At 36.9% G+C, this 22,788-nt stretch overlaps 1 protein-coding gene across 1 annotated transcript; it reads right to left on the bottom strand.

Annotated features, from left to right (window-relative positions):
- Positions 1 to 574: 574 nt before the first annotated feature.
- On the bottom strand, positions 575 to 22,753 carry LOC125233457. Its single transcript, XM_048139488.1, has 12 exons — positions 22,680 to 22,753; positions 22,152 to 22,270; positions 16,881 to 17,094; positions 15,167 to 15,287; positions 13,607 to 13,798; positions 11,564 to 11,659; positions 3,244 to 3,399; positions 2,464 to 2,631; positions 1,769 to 1,963; positions 1,400 to 1,552; positions 1,048 to 1,166; positions 575 to 756 (listed from the first exon to the last, which is right to left on the bottom strand). The coding sequence occupies exons 1-12, from the start codon at positions 22,694 to 22,696 to the stop codon at positions 600 to 602; spliced, it is 1,707 nt and encodes a 568-aa protein (XP_047995445.1). The 5' UTR covers positions 22,697 to 22,753; the 3' UTR covers positions 575 to 599.
- Positions 22,754 to 22,788: the final 35 nt, after the last annotated feature.

Consider the following 22,788-nt stretch of genomic DNA (forward strand, 5'->3'; position numbering starts at 1 on the left):
CATGTTATAAATACATAGGTTGTGTATCTTAGTGACCCATGGTCATAAAACTATTTTCTATACAGGTGGTGGCATATAATCCGGTGGAAGCTATCAGCTGTGCTGAGAGCTTATGGGCGAGAGAGCCACCGAGGTCATATCTTCAGCTCAAGGTATGAATCATTTCCTTCTCAGTGTAACCAACCTCTTAGCATTAAATCGCTACGTTTGGGCCCAACTGATAAAAAACCGGATGCCTGCCCAATAAAACACTATCAGATTTTATTTCCAGCAGACGTGACTCGTCCCCGCCAGATGGGCTGACACAAAAAGCGACATCCAAGCAAGCGCGGATCCAGGGGATCCCCCTGGCTGCAGGGTTGGCCATAAAGAATGACCACGTGTTTACAAGGTTACCTAAAGATAAAAAGTCAGGCCGTCATTTTCGCACTATTTGTAAGTGCGATAGGGACTAGTATGCTCAAAGAGTAATATTAGTATATAGAGACGCCCGCAGATCCAACGTTGACATTTTTATTACATCGTTAATTATTGTAGATGTCCGGAAAAATATCCAAAATAAAATACTCATTTAAAATTCAGAACATGACTTTATTGTTTTAAACTGGGGATTTATAACTTGCAATTTTAGAAGCAGTATAAAGACTTGAAAAGTCTCGGCTCCAAAGGTTATAGCGTTTGCAGGACCTTTTGAATAATTTAGAAAAGTTCACTTTGGAGGTATTAATGTTCGTAGTTTTATTTTTCTTGTACGGTCTGAAATAAATAATCAGATATAATAATAATAATAATTCCGGTAACAGAAGATACGAGTATTTTTTTTTCTAAGTAGTGACGATATACAGATTCTATAAAACATCCACTAAAACAGTAGAAAAGCGCGAAATAAAAATTGTGTGATTGCCGCTTTTTCTACATTTTCTACTGATAAAATGGGTGTATTTAATTATGTATGCAACAAGTTTATCATTAGAAAACAATTGTAAAATTAATATCTTCTATAAGACTTGACGGACTTCAACTAATATGTGAATATAAATGACGCACGTAGCCGCAGGGTCCTTGTATAGCGGCGGTTTGAGCGGCAGATTCAAGCTCATTCCCATCAAAGGACATGGGAAAGTGATTCCCGCAAAATCCATGATCCCCACATCTTCTGCCGAACACTGTAAGAAAGAGAAAGAATAATATAGGGAGGACGAACTGCGGACCGAAACCAAATCCATAGATTTTATTTAATCTTCTTAGATTCTTTCTAAGTATCTTTAATTTTACTATGAGTCAATTGCATGCATCGTCCCATGCATCAGCAGTAATAAAATATTGAAATTACGTTATAATACTTATTTGGAATAAAATAAAATTGTATTAAAACAGATAGACGTGTAAGTCTACTCACTTCTAATCTTATAGGGGGCAGATTGCCTTCATCCTTGTTTCGATTGTATTGTGTGAGTACAGCATTGCACCAATCCCTCAAACTGTCGTCGGCAGCGCCTCGGCGGTCTAGCCTCTCAGACAACTCTGCTAGATTACGAATTGGAGGCAACTTCTGAAAAACAACCGAACAGAGGCTTTAGAGGCACTAATATTAGTTCTTTAGAGTTGTAATGTTCTACTAACCATCTATGGACCCTGAGTCTGAAATAAATGATTTTTATTTTTTTTATTTTTTTTTATTTTTTAAGATCTGTATGATAGGTACTTGAGGGTCTACCGTTAATAGGAACTTTCTTAAATATTTTGTGTTCACAATGAATGCACTTACAATTTTCGTATCACGCAAAACGCATTTAAAAATATTTGTAGCCCCAGACTTCTGACTAGGCTGCTTGGAGTAATTCTGCTTCTTATTAGTACACTGACGAGACGCGAGAGCACTGTAAGAGCCCGTGTTCATAGTGATCGTTCTGAAGGTTTCCATACTCATCGTGTTTATTGTATCATGACGGAGCATTACTTCCTGGAATGAAGAAACGAGTTTAATAGAAAATTCAGCCTCTCATAACCTACTACATAAACTGAAGTTAATCAGATCTAGAAGCACCAAAACCTCTGTATCGGTCTCGTTAAAAAATAAATTTTCGAATGTTGCAGAGCAGATAGGTAATTGGGGACAGACAGGCACTGGGATAACTTTTTAATAGCTAATTTTGAAGATTTTTCTAGTGGTATAATTTCAATCGTTGGAATTTCGGTTAGAAAGGACGATCTTATTACACTTGAACCATCAGGACCGAAAGCAACATTTAACCTACAGAAATGCTAAAAATTAAACGCACTGCTTGGACAAACGGTACCGTCAGCTTCTCAATGCTTTTAGTTCTCCAACAAGGTACGCCCGGTTGACCCACACAGACGGCCAGTTCTCAGTTAAAAAGGACGCTGCTGATCCATCATCAAGATCCGTCTATGACTAAAAACTCGAATCAACCTACAGAAATGCTATTGGAAATGTGATACCGTTAATTTCTCAATCTCCAGATCAATTCTGAGTCGTGCAGCAAGCTCCGCTTTTAGTTCTTCGACGAGGTACGCCCAGTATCTATTGACCCGCGCACAATCGGGCAGCTGTGCTCGGGGGACGAAGTTCAATATTCGCTTGGCCACTGCTTGGGGTAGTAACTGAAGCTAGATATGATGGTCAGCTTAAAAACGGGCGCCGCGATATGCTAGAAAACTTAAAAATGATTGCAACACTTTATGAGTAACTAAGTATTGACTTATAGCCGGAAACTGATTTGTGTAGGTATCTTCCGCAAGCGAAAACCCTAAAACCTTAACCTTTCGTATGCGTCTGTCAAAAAATTGTCATTAATATATTAGTCATAATAACTACATGTTAAAGTTGAAACAATATGGAGCAGATCTGCTCCTAAGCATACGAGAGGTTAAGTGGCCTCTTGCACCCTCTACCCAAACATAGGTACGGGTATTGTGGTGTCGATAAATACACGACTGAACTGGTATATTCTGCAGTTAAAATACAAACACCCAGTTTGTCAACAGTAGAAACAATATCGCACAGAAGGAGCGAATGGCGGAGTATAGCGTCGGAAGGCAAGATCCACTTCGGGTCACGGAGCCAGCGCAACAGGAAAGTAAGAAATACTTATGTGAGTATTGAAAATTTTGTAAAGGTAACCATAAGAATAAGAAGAACAGAATTTGCGCCAACTTATTTTCAATAGGATATGGTGAATTTTCTTCTGAAACTATGTAATTATGCCAGAGTATACGTACATAACCCACAGTCTCGGTGACTTCCGGTTTAGGTCTGTTGATCTTCCAAATCCTCTGCTTCGTGCCATCGCTGAAGATCATCTCGACTTCCTCGAGTTTTTGGCTGTCTTTTATAGACTTGATGATAGATGCCCATTGAGCTAAACATGTCTCCAACTATTAGAAAAATATCAATGAATAGGCTAGTTTACTTAAAATAAAATATTTTATGCAGTGCACGAAATAAAGCACCACATAATTAGAAGAAAAATATGGTCAGTAAGTAGTTATGTTTATTTCTATTTAATAAGTCAAAGAGAAACATATAAAGTAAATGAATTGACCGTGACGTCACTCCTCAGTATTTCATATTAATTCCATATTAGCAAATCGTTTTGACAGTTCTTAAAAAGAAGCTGATTTTACTAGTAGGAAACTAGCCTATTACCAGGTACCTACTTATCAACAGTCTCATACGTCGGACGATTGCAATCTCCGCCTGGGGCCCATTTCTCGAAGCTACAAGTTACAATTTACAAGCGGTAGTCTAATATGACAAGTTGGAAATAGATTTCCGCTTGTAACTTGTAACTTTCAGTTTTGAGAAATGGGCGCCTGAATCATTAAGATGGATAAGGTACGAAAGGCCCAATGGAGTAGTCCATGCTGCAGATGAAACCGTAAGGGCCTGGCCACATGGGCGCGTTGCGGCGACGCACCGCAAAAATTCTGCGTTGCGTTGCCGCGCCGCCAGTTTTTGCGGCAGGAAATCTGCGGCGCGGCACCGCGACGCAAGAACTCGCGGTGCGTCGACGCACCGCAAAAACTCGCGGCGCGGCACCGCAACGCAGAATTTTTGCGGCGCGTCGCCGCGCCGCCTAAAACTGGCGGTGCGTCACCGCTGCTCGCAATTGTGAACTGTTGTGTTCGAATTAAACTTCGTGTCGTTTATATTTAACCCTTCTTTACTTGGTGATGGATTTTTTTCCAAGCATCACAAACATTGAATCAATAGTAGATTTAGTACAGTTTTTCACGATATAATACTAAGCAATATTCGAATTTTTCAATATGCTATTAAAAATCATCTTTTTTTAGTTACGTTGTTTCATATTAAAAAAATGGTGATAGATTTTTAGGGTTCTGTAGTCAACTATAATCTCAGTAACCGTTAGCACTAGAAAGCTGAAATTTGGCACCAAGATGTATATCAATCACGCCAACAAAGGGCAAAAATAAAAAATGGAAAAAAATGTTTTATTAGGGTACCCCCAACTTTTGATATATTGTTGGATAAGTATTTAAAAATGAATAAGGGTTTACTAAGATCGTTTTTTGATAATATTAATATTTTCGGAAATAATCGCTCCTAAAGGAAAAAAAGTGCGTCCCCCTCCCTCTAACTTTTGAACCACATGTTTAAAAAATATGAAAAAAAATCACAAAAGTAGAACTTTATAAAGACTTTCTAGAAAAATTGTTTTGAACTTGATAGGTTCAGTAGTTTTTGAGAAAAATACGGAAAACTACGGAACCCTACACTGAGCGTGGCCCGACACGCTCTTGGCCGGTTTTTTTCATTATTTTTCCAGTGCTCAGCATATATACCACCATGGTGTCATATATCTGTAAATTGTTAAAAAAAGTAAAATCATGCAATTAAGGGTTTATTGACATTTATGGAGTGCCTCTCTAATTTATATTTCCGCAATGGGTACATCGATGGGTAGATTTAAATAATAACATTTTTAACCCCCGACGCAAAAACGAAGGGGTGTTATAAGTTTGACGTGTCTGTCTGTCTGTCTGTCTGTCTGTCTGTCTGTCTGTCTGTCTGTCTGTCTGTCTGTCTGTCTGTCTGTCTGTCTGTCTGTCTGTCTGTCTGTCTGTCTGTCTGTCTGTCTGTCTGTCTGTTTGTCTGTCTGTCTGTCTGTCTGTCTGTGTGTAGTTCCCGAACGGATGAACCGATGGAAATTTAGTTTTTTTGTCTGAAAGCTGAGTTAGTCGGGAGTGTTCTTAGCCATGTTTCATGAAAATCGGTCCACTATGTCGGGGTGGGGAGTTTTTCAAAATTTTAATTTTGTTGTTAGGTTATTAAAAAACAAATCAAAAAAATATTCAATAAAATAATTTGATTTGTTCCTAGTCAGATTGTTATTAATTATTAATCTTATCTGTGTTGGAACGTTTTGATATTTTTATTTTTAAAGACGCTCGAGTCAATCAAAAATTTCCAAAAACGGCCTTTTTCATTATGGCGCAAAAAAAGTGATACTCAAGATTGGTAACAATTAGCCAAAAAACCTAAATGGTACGACATAGATTTGATGAAAATCGTGTGACCTGTGCCTTTAAAAAAGTAAAACAGAAAAACGTACGTCGTTTTCGTGCGTGTTTTCGCTACGATCAATATGCAAATGGATAATTTAGTAGGCAAGTTTTATTTAAATCGATTAAATCGTAAATAGTGGCTTGCAGCTAAAAAATAATGTTCAACTGGAAAAACCGTTAAAAGTACGTTTTTTCGCTAAATCTACATTTTAGTAGGAACATTTCTTAAAAATAGATTAAAATTAAACTGGTACAGATTTTTTTAATTAGCCCGTTATAGTGCCCTACTGCTGGGCAAAGGCCTCTCCCCTTGATTTCCTCAACTCCCTCTGGTGTTATTTTTCCGGCCATGCAGTTGATGCAGTCACTCATAAAGGCGTCCAAGTCGTCTCACCATGCATGCGACAGACCAGGCCCCAATTTCATATAGGTGACAGGTGCGACAATTGTCACAAAATATTACATATGTAGAATTATTAGTTTCACCACGCTGACAGGTGCGACAATTGTAGAATACATTTGTCACGACTAACCATAGGTATAAATGTATTAAATTATTAATAGTAGTTGACTCAAATGGCAATAAGTAAATTTATTTAATGGATATTTTTTTTATGTTTATTGGCTGACTATAAATATAAATGCCTTTGTTAACTTCGATAAAACTTATTTAAAACTATTCGTTACCTAAATCCTCTCCCACCATTATATAATTTTCTTCGGTAACATTATTTATGAGTATCAAGTACCTAGGCATTGGTTATGTGTTAGTATTTTGTTTCAAAAACAATATTGCAGTATGGATATAATAAGAAAGATGACTATCTTAAAATTGATTTCCGACCGCAAATTCGTGTTATTTGATAAATTTGATCAAATTAACATCCGCAATGAAAGTTAATACTTAAATATAAAGTAATAGCTCAACGTTTGATTGAAACGGGTGTATGGCAAAGAAATATAAATATCTAAGATATATATCTAACTTGGCACTACACTAAGTATTTAATAAGTTTGAATTATTAATTATTAAGATACATAAAATTTATTTCTTATAAACGTGAATAAAATAAGAAAAAGTAAAAACGTTGACCATTACTACAATAAAAATATACAAATAACAAATAAAACAAATTAAAACTATTCTAAACTAATAGTTAAAATGCTTAACTAAACTAAAAATATTTGAATTTGGAATTCGGTGTACCTAAATACGAAGGGAACTCGTTCATTTAAAAACGCTTAAATTAATTTGAGGGTATTTGTATAAAATAATATTAATGATAGCTATTTAGGTACATAGGTATGTAGTATTTTTTATGATACATAAGTTTAAAAACACAATTTAGTATAATAATACATATAACGCAGAGAAATCTCAAAAATATACTTAAGTACTAATAATGTTACGAAGGGGCCAATAGCGTTTACTAACAGCAACACTCTTAACTAATCATCGGTAGGCTTTATGCCCTTGTAATAAGGTACTAACATTGCTGCCGATGGTACAATGATAAAAATAAATTGAGATATCCGTAGTTTGCTACAAATTTAATTTCATATTTACGTAGCATTATTGAAACTTATATCGACGGCGAAGTAACAGGAACTCCTAACTAAGTACGAAAACCTAAGTTTATAGGTAGGAATTACTGTCACTACCACTAATAGTGTCACTATGTCAACCACAAATTACTACAATTGTCACACAATTCGACACATCTTAATCCTCCTGTCGAGATTCACCGACAATTCTACAAATATGTCGCCTAGAAATAATAATTATTGTTTCACAACATAATTGTAATACATACAATTGTAGCAAAATGCCTGTCATGTTTGTAAGCAATTCTATAGAAAATATTTTATAAAATTGTAATTTGTCACCTGTCATCGACAATTGTCGCTCTACATATGTCACTGACAATTGTAGCCTTTTTGAAACAGGGGCCAGACGTGGCATGCACAAATACACTTCAGCATGGCGGTTTTCTTCCCTACTTACTTTAATATGTACAGATCATTTCTGTCGTAGATCAATTTTAGCTGTAGACCACCGTTAACGACTAACTTACGAAAAACTAAAAAATGTTTACAGCATGTCGATGTGTACCTTAAACAAACCATGAAAAAAAAACCGCCTCCTAAAAATAAGCGCGTTAGAAAACACGGAGAAAAAAGAAAAAAAATAATTTTACATTGCAGCAATAATATTGATGATTAGATTTCCTACCTAAACCTTTGAAATCAGATTTCTTAAGACGACACGATATACAGGTCAGTTCTCCATACAAACGCTCTCGACTATTTCCTCCTTGGTTTTTGAAGATAGAGCAATGATTTTTTCGACACAGATTATTATTATTTTTAGGGTTCCGTACCTCAAAGAGGAAAAACGGAACCCTTATAGGATCACTCGCGTGTCTGTCTGTCCCTCTGTCACAGCCGATTTCTCCGAAACTACTGGACCGATTTACTTGAAATTTGGCACACGTATGTAAACCTGTGGCCCAAAGACGGACATGTAATTTAATTAAATGAAATTTAATCACAGGGGTCACTTTTGGGGGGTAAAATTAAAAATTAAAAATCAAAGTTATTAAAACTATATTGTGTTACATATCAAATGAAAGAGCATTTTATCAGCATCTGAAATATATTTTTTTATATTTTTTGTTTTGGTAATTTAGAAGTAATTTAAGAAAATAAGCAAAAAATGACCATTCCCCCCCCTTATCTCCGAAACTACTTAGCGTAAAATTTTCAAAAAAATACACGAGATAGCCCTCTCCATGTAGATTACAGGAAAACCTATTAGAAATCTACAGTCAAGCGTAAGTCGGACTTAAGAGAAAAAAACTCAGATTACGAATTTCACTCACTGCCGCTGCAAGTAGTTACTAAACGTCTTAAAATTGTGTAATCGAGTTGGACAGGTATAAAGAAATTCATTTCTGTCTTTTTCTTTTTAGAACTTGTTCAATTTTTTTTTCATTTGTACAAAATGACTTAAGTTCCTACTAAAAAGGAGGCGCTTAAGACCGTTTATAAATTGACTGAGCAAAATTTTATTCAAATCGGTCCAAAAAAGGTGTCTGTTGACGAAAACATAGAATTTGTGCCACCGAAAGCCCAAATCTGAAGTCCATTTTGCTCTATCTCTTATCGTTTCCGAGATATATACGTAAAGTCTTGAAAGTTCGAAACGTTAACTTTGCCATCATAGTCGTTCAGGCGCTCATGAGTTCTTTGTATGGAAAAGTCGAAAACCGACTCGCACTTGACCAATGTTCATAGAACGTTGTGGTTTTTTTTTATTAGCAAAAATGACTTAAGCGCCTTCAGAAGTGTAGGTGCTTAAGACCGTTTGTAAGTTAAAGTTAGCTGTGATGGCTCAACGAAGAAAGAAGATTTCAGTATCCTACTTATCAGGGCGAGCGGTAGCGAAGCCCTCCTATAGTCGACAAAGTTCCGAACCTTGTGGTACATTTTTTGAAAAAACTATCACGCCTATGAAGTTGTGCTTAAACATAGTAATTTAATTATTTTATTGTCATTTAAAAAAAATCAAATCTCAGTTTTGTGTTCAATATTGTACTACTAACGCCATCTGTTAGGACTCTAAGGAGTAAGAAAACATCGTTTACTATTTTGTATAACTAACGCCATCTGTTAGAAAACTAAAGAGGTAACGTTGTATTTTTGACGTCTGTCAACTATGACGATCAATCGAAACTTGGCACTGGAAATGGCGCGTAATTCAATTTTTCTATGGGAATCAAAACTTAGCCCCTACATTTTTAATATTATGTTATGGCTCGTCAAAGTTTAGGAAGCCAGCCAGAAGCCAAGGGAAGAAAGGGAGGGAGAGAGAGGTTATCAACACGGTGTTTTCAGTCAAAAGAAAAAGTAAATTTTATTTATTTATTTATTGTTGAGAAACCCAATGTACTTAGGATATGTTTAGGAAACTCAACGATAGAGTTGTTCGCTGTCGTTCGCTAGATGTCACTGTTACCCCCGCAAACTGGGCAATGACTTGTTTTCGTAAAATGTATAAGTATTTTTTGATGTCCACATTTTTCGTTAGATGTCGCTGTACCACCTGCAAACTAGCGAACGGCATTCTATGGTTCAATAACATATATTTAAATTGTATTAATTTCATCTTTTTTAGGGTTCTGTAGTCAACTAGGAACCCTTATAGTTTCGCCATGTCTGTCTGTCCGTCCGTCCGTCCGTCCGCGGATAATCTCAGTAACCGTTAGCACTAGAATGCTGAAATTTGGTACCAATATGTATATCAATCACGCCAACAAAGTGCAAAAATAAAAAATGAAAAAAATGTTTTATTAGGGTACCCCCCTTACATGTAAAGTGGGGGCTGATATTTTTTTTTTTCATTCCAACCCCAACATGTGATATATTGTTGAATAGGTATTTAAAAATGAATAAGGGTTTATTAAGATCGTTTTTTGATAATATTAATATTTTCGGAAATAATCGCTCCTAAAGGTAAAAAAAGTGCGTCCCCTCCCTCTAACTTTTGAACCATATGTTTAAAAAATATGAAAAAAATCACAAAAGTAGAACTTCATAAAGACTTTCTAGGAAAATTGTTTTGAACTTGACAGGTTCAGTAATTTTTGAGAAATATACGAAAAACTACGGAACGCTACACTGAGCGTGGCCCGACACGCTCTTGGCCGGTTTTTTCTGAGTCGGACCGTTTTGATATTTTTTGCTATTCTTATTTTAAAAGATGCTAGATCCAATCAAAAATTTCTAAAAGCGGCATTTTTCAATATGGCTCGAAAAAGGGATACTCAAGATCGGTAACAATTGTCCAAAAAATCTAAACGGTCCGACACAGATTATTTCATTTTTATTCAGATTCTCAAATTTCGTTCCGTTTAAATAAGTTTTGAAGGAGGAAAAGAGAGCGGAACCTCGATTTCAAAGATTTTTTCGCAATATCTTTTAACTGAGTTGTTCTTAATGGAATTTTTTTTCGATAAATCTAGTTAATAAAACTAGTATATTTAACTAAAATTCCCAAATTGAAAGGGGGACTCCTTTCCATTTTAGCATTTTCGCTCCCGTAGCGTCTTAATGTATTGCAATAATCTAAACATCCAAATTATAGACTAATCAATTATTTTTGTTAGCAATTAAATTCCGTTAGGCCGTTTTCACATTATCCGGTCCGATATCGGATGTCGTAAGGATTTCAATGGAAAAAATACAAGATGGCGCCTGTAATGTATGGGATATCGGTCCTACATCCGATATCGGATCGGATAATGTGAAAACGCACTTACGATTCATTAAGTTTTGAAGGAGGAAACAGTCGAGAGCGGAACCTCGATTTTAAAGATTTTTTCGCAATATCTTTTAACTGAGTTGTTCTGAATGGACATTTTTTTTTCGATAAATCTAGTTAATAACACTAGTATATTTAACTAAAATTCCCAAATTGAAAGGGCTCCCTTTCCTTTCCATTTTCGCTCCTGTAGCGTCTTAAATACCTAAAAGTACTTAAACACCTAAAAGTACTTAAATACCTAAAAGAACAACCAGCGAATCGTGTCATGACGCACGCACACAAGGGTAGCTTAGCTAACAACTGCGACACGGCCGGCCGCCGCGGCACGTTGCCGTATCGTGCAAATGCCACATTGAGCGGTGTAGGGTTGCCAACCGTAGGTAGTATACACAAAGACAGGAAAAATGCTCTGAGGAAAATGATATGATACATAGTATTGTAAGTAATATATTATTTTGGTTCAGCGTACTGTAATTATTTTTAATTTTTGTACGATTTTTTTTGTAGGTACTGTACTGCACACAATTACACCGTCATATTTAAAATAGATACCTAACTTAGATAAGTACTTGACACCGATAGCAATAAGAAGCTGCAGGGCAATCATGGTCGCGCGATAAATGATAAAACATCGGGCCGTCCCTATCGCCCGTAAGGACTCTTGAAGCATAGAACGACACATACATGTAGGTGTGCATCTTTAGTAGCAGTATAAGAAATCCCGCCATCGCCACCAGTACCACTTGCAGACAGTTTACGTTTTGGTTGATCCTTCTTGCTCTGAAAACAATGTAAGTATTATCAATTTATCATACAGTACACACGCACTGAACATATTCACTGATTCAGATGAACTGTCGATATGTCCGGGCCGATACGACCTTTAATAAGCCTTCAAGGAAAGAACGCGTATACCCTCTTAAAGGTCGGCAACGCACCGTCAACCCCTTCATGGCATTTCGGGTGTCTATGGGCAGCAGTGGCCGCTTACTATCAAGCGACCTCTCTGCTCGTTTATTTAAAATCTCTTAAAAAAAATCGAAGGGGATCATTCAATTTAAGATACAACGAAGCATAAAAAATCAATAGCGTTTTCTAGATAGGTATTTAATACGGTATAAAAAGACCAATTGGGAGAGTATTTTAAGTTATACTTCCGTGGCTACGACAGAATCGATAATAGCAAATCATCTAATTTCGAAGTGGATAATGTTTATTCTCTATAATATCAGTGTATATAAAGATTAATGTATATAACGTTAGGGATACCTAATATTTATGACATATATTAATCAATTATTCTAACATCAAAAGGTGTAATGTTCAATGTTCATAATATCTAAGATCTATGTTTATAACGTTTGGGATACCTAATATTAATAACATATATAACATATATATATTAATATTTTTCAATTAATCTAACATCAAAAGCCGTAATGTTCATTCTGTGTGTAAGATTTTAAATGCATAATAACCTAACCTAACCCACTTTCTTAGCAACAATTTTGTGTGCGGGTCGCAGTTCTAACCTAACCTAAACCTACTTTCTTAGCAACAGTTTTGTGTGGGGGTCGCAGTTCTAACCTAACCTAAACCTACTCTCTTAGCAACAGTTTTGTATGGGGGTCGCAGTTCTAACCTAACCTAAACCTACTTTCTTAGCAACAGTTTTGTATGGGGGTCGCAGTTCTAACCTAACCTAAACCTACTTTCTTAGCAACAGTTTTGTGTGGGGGTCGCAATTCTAACCTAACCTAAACCTACTTTCTTAGCAACATTTTTGTGTGGGGGTCGCAGTTCTAACCTAACCTAAACCTACTTTCTTAGCAACAGTTTTGTGTGAGGGTCGCAGTTCTAACCTAACCTAAACCTACTCTCTTAGCAACAGTTTTGTATGGGGGTCGCAGTTCTAACCTAACCTAAACCTACTTTCTTAGCAACAGTTTTGTGTGGGGGTCGCAGTTCTAACCTAACTTAAACCTACTCTCTTAGCAACAGTTTTGTATGGGGGTCGCAGTTCTAACCTAACCTAAACCTACTTTCTTAGCAACAGTTTTGTGTGGAGTTCGCAGTTCTAACCTAACGTAAACCTACTTTCTTAGCAACAGTTTTGTGTGGGGGTCGCAATTCTAACCTAACCTAAACCTACTTTCTTAGCAACAGTTTTGTGTGGGGGTCGCAGTTCTAACCTAACCTAAACCTACTTTCTTAGCAACAGTTTTGTGTGGGGGTCGCAGTTCTAACCTAACCTAAACCTACTTTGTTAGCAACAGTTAAATGTTATATATGGAAAACGGTATGGTATATAAACTGATATTAAGCTAATATAATCGTTATATTAAGTAATGTTATTTATGGTAGACGGTATACTTAGTGTATGGTATATAAACTGAAATTAGCTAATTTAAACATTATATTAAGAAATGTTATGCATGGTAAACGGTATACGTAGTGTATGGTATATAAACTGAAATTAAATAACGTAAACGTTATATTAACAAAAGTTATGTAAAACTAATATTATGGCAATTCAGCGTTATTTCTTACAAAAGTATTGATTTTGGTGTTATATGAGTTATATCTAACGTTCATTATTGCTGCTGAACGTTAGTAACATGAAATTATATATATTAACGTTATATCTCGTGGGACGCACCCCTTCCGTGGCTACGACGAAACGTAAGCCATTGTGACGTTGACTAGGTACTTGTACCCTGAACTAACCTTATCGTCAGCCGGCATCGACGTTTTCATGGAACTCTCCTGCACCTCAATAACCGCTGCACATTCCAGCAAATTCTGCAGCTGGTCCTCGCGATAGTCGTCGAAAATAGTCTGGGCTTTGTGAAATACCGCCCACACGATGGGCCCACCGGCGATCTTGAGCAGCTCGGACAAGAACTCAGCTTTGCGACTCTGTTTAACAGAATTGTTTTTTTTTTTTTTTTTTTTTCAATTTATTCGGGACAACAAACAGTAACACACAAGTATTTTAAGTCACACACAGGTCGAACGCGATTAATTAACATTATTTTTACCTTTTTTCCCAACGTTTCGGCCAGGTTGCACTGGCCGTGGTCGCGGAAGACTGACGTCCCACCGTCGTTTTTGCCGTATGTGAAAGGGATAACGGATAAAGTTGGATCAGTACTAAGAAAAGTCTCCATTAAGACTGTATACACACCGTTATCTAAAGTAGCGAGTCTCTTGCGCAGTCCTAAGGATGTCATTCCGTACCAAAGTCCGGGTGTCTACAAGATAGATTGCAGTTGTGGAAGTGCGTATATTGGCCAAACAAAGCGCAGCGTTCAAGAGAGGGTGAAAGTAACACACAAGGTTATACTTAATAGAGAATTACAGTGTTAACAATAGTAAGGTGTGAGACCAACAACATTGTCCACCGATTACTAGATTTAACTTAAATCTACAGGTATACAGCGCAAGGTAACAATGATATTAAATAAAAGGTAACAATGGAAATAGTACAAAGGTTTGTGAATACAGTAACGCACTAACACAATTTTATTAACAAAGATAGGTACGTAACACGTAAAAGGTAGGTAACAAATTACAAAACAAACTGATTGATTGATTATCAAACAATTCTGAGGACAAATAAGAATGGTAGTAAGTACATAATAGTATGGTCTACTGGGGCGACTTTCAATTTTGTTTGTTTTTGAGTAATTTAATTAAGTTGATTTTGTCTGACATCAAGAAAATGTCAATTTCATTGAAATGTAAGTTATATGATTTGACCATCCTGTAAAGTGGTTTGATTCTTTTCCCCTCACTAGCTCGGAAACACGTGTTTTGTCCTTTAATACCAGCGGGTAAAAACGCATTTTATCCACTAGTGGGTAAACTAATTTGACCTTGAATAAAGTCAAATTAACTGCTTTAAAATTGATAAAAATAGGTGAATCTAGTAATAAAGATGATTTACCACCTGTGGAACTACTGGAAGCAGTGATAAACGCATTTTTTGCGTTGTAGTTTCCTCGCTATAGTGAGGGGAAAAGTTTTGTGTTACACTCGGGTGCAAATGTATTTTACTTCTCGTGTGTTAAAAAACTCGCAAGTTCAGGATTCTATTCTCGAACCACTCGCTTCGCTCGTGGTTCAACTATAGAATCCTTTCACTTTCTCGTTTTTCAGTTCCACACTCGGCGTTAAAATACAACTTTGCCCCCTTGTATAACAAATAACTATTAATACCTATACCTACGTTTAATATTTAGCTTGGATAAGATATGGATGAAATGGGAAAAGTTTGAATTATACCGAGTCTAGGGCTCGAAAAAATCTCCGATCTGCTTCCATGACTTCCACAAGCATCTCTAAAGGTACTGCCGCTCTGTTGTGGTCCAAAGGAGTCTGATCATAACTGGTCCATATAGTGGGTCTGAAGAATACGAAAATAATCAATACCTATCTAGTGCATTTCCCGAATGTCTAGAGGAGTCGTTTTCGTATAATTTTGAAGAAAAAAAAACCGCCGCCTTTGGGGTTCTGATGAAAGCTACTTGCGAATGTTGGATTATCTAGAAATGTGTAGGTATTTTTTAAAGTTGCTTTTAATACTTTAATTATTTGATGGCAACACATTTGTCATTTGATATTTGCCATGCAGTCGCTTTTCGGTGAAGGAAAATATCGTGAGGAAACCGGACTTATCCCAATAAGGTCTAGTTACCCTCCGGGTTGGAAGGTCAAATGGCAGTCGCTTTCATAAAACTATAGTGCCTACGCCAAATCTTGGGATTAGCTGTCAAAGCGGACCCCAGGCTCCCATGAGCCGTCGCAAATGCCGGGATAACGCAAGGAGGAGGATGATGATTTGATGGCAACACAAATCAATATACGTATGTACCGTTAAGGTTTGAGGAGTTTCCTCAATTCCTCATGAATCCGATTATATGAAATCGAAGCTTGACAAAATTTGACTTGAAAACTCAATATTCTTAACAAACATAACTAAATAAATGTCACTGTTCTGAACTTAAATGCATGCTATTCTTATAAAAATACCAAAGTCACTATAAGTGTGCCGTTAAGATTTGAGGAGTTCGGTTCTGACCATCATCAGCAGTTCCACTGCACCAAATGTCACTGTTCTAGACGTAAGTGCATGCTGTTCTTATAAAAATATCAAAGTCACTATAAGCGTGCCGTTCAGATTTGAGGAGTTCCGTTCTGACCATCATCAGCAGTTCCACTGCACCAAATATCACTGTTCCGTACGTAAATGTATGCTGTTCCTTAAAAAACACAAAAATCACCATATGTGTGCCTTTCAGATTTGAGGAGTTCCTTCGATTTCTCCAGGATACCAACATCAGAACTGGGTTCTGAGAAAAATGGGACCAATCTGTATGCATATACATTCAATCAAAAAAAAAATTTCAGAATCGGTCCAGTAACGACGGAGATATCGTGGAAGAAACATAAAAAAAATTAAAAAAAAACGTACAGACGACTTGAGAACCTTCCTTCCTTGAGAGATTTGAGGCGGCGGTTAAAACTAGTGTTTATCTATGGTAAATCATGGGATTAGTTGACAAAGCGAATAACATAAGCATAATATTTGCCAGGTACATCAAATCCTGCAGGAACTGCAATATACAAGCTCAAATATTTTTTGCAATGAGAGTAGGAATTGATACCTACCGAATGTAATTTGATATCTATTTGCCAGTCGCTTTTCGATTGAGGAAAACCGGACTAATTCCAATAAGGTCTTGTAAGTCCGTTTTCATTAATTCATGCCGAGATAACGAAAGGAGAATGATGAGTAGGAATTGATACGATCGTCATGTTAACTAACTGTTACTTAAAGATGGTTCAACTTAGTGCGTTTTCACATTATCCGATCCGATAACGCATGTCAGACCGATATCATAATATGTCATATACATTACAGGCCCATCTTGGATTTTTTCCATTGAAATCCTGCCGACATCCGATATCGGATCGGATAATGTGAAAACGGCCTTACTCAGCGTGCGACGAAACAGCATCCTTCGGACGACAATTCCAGATAGACTTCAACAACAGCGACAGCGTCCAAGCGCACGGAACGTCCTGCTCAAGCAACATCAGGCAGAATCGTTTCTTGTTGACGCTCGACACGCGGATAAACCAATACTTCGTGAACATCAAGTGATGGAAGAAAGTCGTTTCATCCAGGTCGTAACATTGACATTGCGACTCTATAAAGAAATTTGAGGTTAACATGTCCAATGAAAGTTTTACGTGGTAATTAGTCAGCTGCAGAGAAAAGTAGAAATTTGTATGAATCTACTTTGATCTTGCAAATTTCACAAATTTGTATGAAAGGGGGCGACTTTTCTGTGCAGCTGACTGTACATTATTTTATAAAGTATGACCAGAAATATACGACTATTTTCAAGAGGGCGCTCTTATTCTGATGTCTCACTCAATCCACACACTTTTGAAAAGCCGAATTTTGATGAAAAACATAAGATTTAGACCGCTATTATATGTGTATAGTTTAGTAAAAGTGAAATGGGAATTTGTAAAATACAAAACGAACCACTAACGTGTCAGGTTTTTTTATAATAAATTTTTGTAAGTGCTCACTCAGTCCACACGTTTTGAGAAAGTTAAAAATGTAAATATCTTACGATTTGTAGCACCTAAGACACTCGAAAGTACTTCAACATTTAGTAAAAATTTTTACTAAATATCCACCATCTAATATTTTATATTCGTTGTCTGGTTTTAAAGATATTCAGACATAACTTTTCTCATACAAATGTATCAAGTAGGGTGACCACACTATGTCGGCTCCTGATTTTCCCCACCTTCCCATTGTCATATTGAGATTGGGGAGTATCGTTCGTTCAATTTTGATAATATTAAACTAATACCATATTAATTATCCATCTGCAAACTGTTTTTAGGTTATGTTCTTGGCCTAGTGATGATGTGTATTGTGTAATTTTTATCGACGTCAGGATAATAACCATATCGACATGCATGCATTAAAAAGGACATGAATGATAATTGGTAAGAAACAAAGAATATAATACTTCACTAGTAAGAAACCAGAACCTGGTAATCTAATCGCGCTAACAGATGAGCGTACCGGATTTGTAAGTGGGAGCGAGAAATAGTTATTCTTTTCTCGCTCCCACTTACAAATCCGGTAAACTATTATCAAAATTGAACGAAACTCCCCAATCTCAATATGACAATGGGAAGGTGGGGAAAATCAGGAGCCGACATAGTGTGGTCACCCTACTTGATACATTTGTATGAGAAAAGTTATGTCTGAATATCTTTAAAACCAGACAACGAATATAAAATATTAGATGGTGGATATTTAGTAAAAATTTTTACTAAATGTTGAAGTACTTTCGAGTGTCTTAGGTGCTACAAATCGTAAGATATTTACATTTTTACCTTTCTCTTATTCTGATGTACCTACGCGGAGACAGTTCGGTAAGTTATAGAATGAAGAAAATATAATAGTTCCAATGAAATTCTTCTACTCGCCGAATTAGGTAGCCATTAGTCACAGTTGATCGTGGAGCTAGTTAAAATTAAATTACCTAAATTATAGACAACACGAACAATTAATATTTAGTTGGTAGCAATTTTGACGGCCTTGTTAGCCTCGGACATTTTTTCTCTATCAGTCTTCCGTTTCAGGACGACAGAGACAATGGCAAGGTGGTTACGCACCCAGGTATGGGTGCACACTAACTCTTCTTTCCAGTCGTGTCCTCATTGCTGAGTGTCGTGATTAACACATACGCTAATGAACCAGAACCACTTTCTTTCAGTCACGCAACAATCTGCGTCATTTGCATGCAAGCCTGGACTTCGGATCCTGGATATGCCTCTATAACTGTATCTACCCTTCGGGTAGGCCCTCTTTCTCCACTTCTATTCCCCTCCCACAGCCATCGGAAGTTAAAGTTAATCGATAATCCGTTAACACGTCATAAAAATAGGACTCCACTGTAGGTATTATGTATTTCTATTTACTAAGTATCCACCAAAAACCATTAAAACCTGTGACGCCAATCGGTAAAAAACCGAAATGTAATAATTTCGGTCTCTTCGGGCGTGTACCGCCGTTGGTTGGCTAAATCCTAGGTTTTACTTCGGATTGGTAATTATTGGGTCATTCATGCGGTCGCAATCGTGGTGCGTCGGTTCTTCAGATTGAGATTTGAGATGACAACTCGATGCTGTGGGCCACGATACTTTGGTAGAGTAATCTAAGGCCCGCGCCGGACTCTAACTCGTCTATGCCTGACCGAGCACTGGCTCGAGGACAATCAAATATCATCTGTAAACATACAAAACTACAGTTTACGTGCCCAGTACTGCAGGACATCGCGACAAGGAGGAGGTACTTGTATCTACGCCAAAACTGACCTGGTAACAATGGAGAGGAAGGAAATATCTGCACTATCCGTGGAAATGAACATCGAACTATGTGCCATCGAGTGTATCGGTGCAGATCTTATCATAGTGTGCATATACAGACCTCCTAACGGTGATGTACAATTATATTTATCAAAACTATCCGAATTATTGAGTATGCATGCAATCAAAAATTATAATGTGTTACTAATTGGTGATATAAATATCGACTTAATGATGAAATGTAATCTTAATAAAAACCTGAATAATACTATTACCCAATTTGGATTCAGACAGTTAATCAAAATACCTACCAGAATAAATAATCTATCTAGCACATGTATTGATCACGCATTTACAAATATATCGATGTGTAATATTCAAAATGTGTTTTCTGATGAATTAAACCTATCTGACCACTTAAGCATTAATGTTACCGTTAAAATACTCAAACAAGGATTATCAAATAAGCATATTTTGAAGAGAAATTTTACGAATTCTAGTATATATAACTTTGTAAATAACCTTGAACTATATAACTGGAATCACATTTGTGATAAATGTATATGTCCTAGCAAAAAAATAGAACTAGTTATTAACGTATTAAAACATTACTTTAATATTTGTTTCCCGCTCAGGAAAACGTTGATAAAAAACAACAGTTGTGCTTGGGTTACTGACACGATTCGACAATTACGATTTAACATTCGTAAACTCAAACAAAATATATCACGCGACCCTCACGATAGCGAATCACGTTCAAAATTATTAAAAAACGAAACATTATATTGGAACTCTTTAAGAGACTCACGTAGCAACTACTTAAATAATCAAATAGAAAACTCAAATACTGATATGTGTCGCAGCATATGGCGTGTGATTGCATCCGAAACGTGTAAAAACCGAAATAACAAAAATAGTGCAATAAACGTTCTTATCTCTAAGTCAGCTGGCGATTCCAATGACGCGCGGGCCGCCGATGCCGCTCGCCGGCTAAACCGGTATTATATAAATGCTAACAAAAACAACGTTAAACCGTGCGCTCGTACTGCACTCGAGTATTTAGACAAGTACTTACCCTCACTAATACCTACTTTTAAATTTGAACCCTACTCCCTTAGCGACATCATGCAGGCATTGAAAAAGATCAAGAGGAAACAATCACAAGATATAAACGATATGTCCACCTATCTACTTGATTATCTACCACCAGTGGTTATATCTATCCTTCTTGTCTTATTCAATGAATGTATATATAACGGTACATACCCCGACGCTCTGAAATTAATTAAAATACAACCTATCTATAAAGGCAAAGGCGACATGGAACAGGAAAAAAGTTATCGGCCTATTTCCCTAATACCTATCATCTCGAAGGTATTCGAGAGTCTCATGTGTTCGTCGTTGATGAATTATTTCAACAAGAACAAATTACTTAACAAGCAACAGTATGCCTATCAGCCCGGGCGGTCAACAGCTGACGCGGCGCGTGACGTCATGGCGAGAACGCTGACGCACCTCGAGGCCGGGCGACAGGTCGCAGCGATGTTCTGCGACTTGTCGCGCGCCTTCGAGATGATCGACCACATGCTGCTATTAGAAAAATTGACTCGGTATGGTGTTAAAGGACCTTTCCTAGACACTATAGGGTCATTCTTGAAAAATAGGAAGCAAAGTACGCATATCATAAATTCAAAGTGCGACCTGGAACAAATAGGCGATTCTTCTGTCCCTCAAGGCTCAACAATGGGTAATTGCTTGTTTTTAATTTTAGTTAACGACGTCTCGACTGCCTGTCAGGATATAGAATTCGTGACATTTGCGGATGACACGTGCCTACTGGTAAGTGCCGATAACTTTGAAACTTTAAAAGCGAAAGTAAATAACTCAATGTATCAAATATATCAGTGGTTCACCGCGAATGGAATGATGCTAAATCCTGAAAAAACCAACATAGTACATTTTCAGCTAAGACAGAATAATAGTCAGTTCGACATCATGCTCAATAACATCAAGGTACCTGAAGTTAACGCGGTAAAATACCTAGGATACACTATTGATTCTGGACTAACATGGTCCCCTCACATTGATTCCTTATGCGATAAATTATCGTCGGCATGCTACGCACTATCGAGACTCGCACCAAGTTTGTCGTTTCAAAATATTAAAAAAGCATACTACGGATATTTCCATTCGTTACTAATTCAAGGCGTTGACTTTTGGGCCACCGCGGCCGATCGGGACAGGGCCTTCATCATGCAGAAACGAGCCATTCGAATCATAATGAAAAAGACATACGACTATCCAGCTAAAGAACTTTTTAAGGATTCTAAAATTTTAACACTCCCGAGTGTATGTATATATCCTAAACGCCTGTAAATATGTGAGAGCAAACTTGAGCACATACACCACTCATTCCAGTACTCGTAGAAGTGATCTATTAGTAGTTCCACGTTGCAGATACGCAAAGACCCGGAAGTCACTCGCTATCGTGGGTGCAAGATTGTATAACTCACTACCCGTGGAGATAAAACAAATAGAAAGCGACATTGTTTTTAACAATCGCCTTAAAACTTTATTATTAAACCTCGCTTGTTATACAATCGAAGAGTTTGTCGACTCGTGTAGGTACCTAAACCTAACACTTTAAATTAGATTAAATGTAAAAGTGACGAGTGCACGAAATGTATTGTATAATAATACCTAAACAAAAATAATATGTAATTAATAACATTAAGTATACCAAACTGTATGTCGCTTGCTTACATAATACTAAGTTAATTTATAAATTGCTATGTATATTATTGACATGTAAAATCCCACAGCCATCTACTAACTACAACAAGATTGAAAAATATAAATTGCTTACCAAATCCACTCTGAATGTCCCATAGTATAACATCCCTCAAGTGATGCACTTGCTTAGAAACTTCATCAAATGTAATGTGATGGCTAGCGAGGGACTTGTAGGAACGTTGATCAGAGAACCTAGCGAAGAAGACGAAAAATGTTTGTAGAAAACGATATAGGTACCTACAGGTCTACATTTGTTATCATCCTTTGATTAAAGTAAAATAGCGCGTCACCTATCTTCCGCTATTTTACTTTAATCAAAGTTATCATCATCATTTTTGCATCCAGTCGCCCACTGCGGATCATAGGTGAACTTCTAAGGGAGTACCTACGCCATATGCCACGTACGCACTTATGGGCATGGCTCGTCTCATTCAGAAGTACCCCTGGATATGACGATTTTAAATGGATTTTACGAACGTCATCAACTCATCAAACCCACGCGCCTAACAAACGCCAGTTGCTACTTTGATCCAAAAGCGGCCGCTTTCGACTTGTTGTTATATAATGGTAAATAAATAAACGAAATCAAGATAAAACACACTTTTGTGCATCATCCATTTGTTGAATCCTCAAAATTTAAATAAATATATGAATATTAACAGTAAAGCAAAAAATCATTGACATTTCTAACATAACCATATGTCAAAGCA

This window comes from Leguminivora glycinivorella, chromosome 14 (genome assembly GCF_023078275.1).
Source record: "Leguminivora glycinivorella isolate SPB_JAAS2020 chromosome 14, LegGlyc_1.1, whole genome shotgun sequence".
Classification (NCBI taxonomy): Eukaryota; Metazoa; Arthropoda; class Insecta; order Lepidoptera; family Tortricidae; genus Leguminivora; species Leguminivora glycinivorella.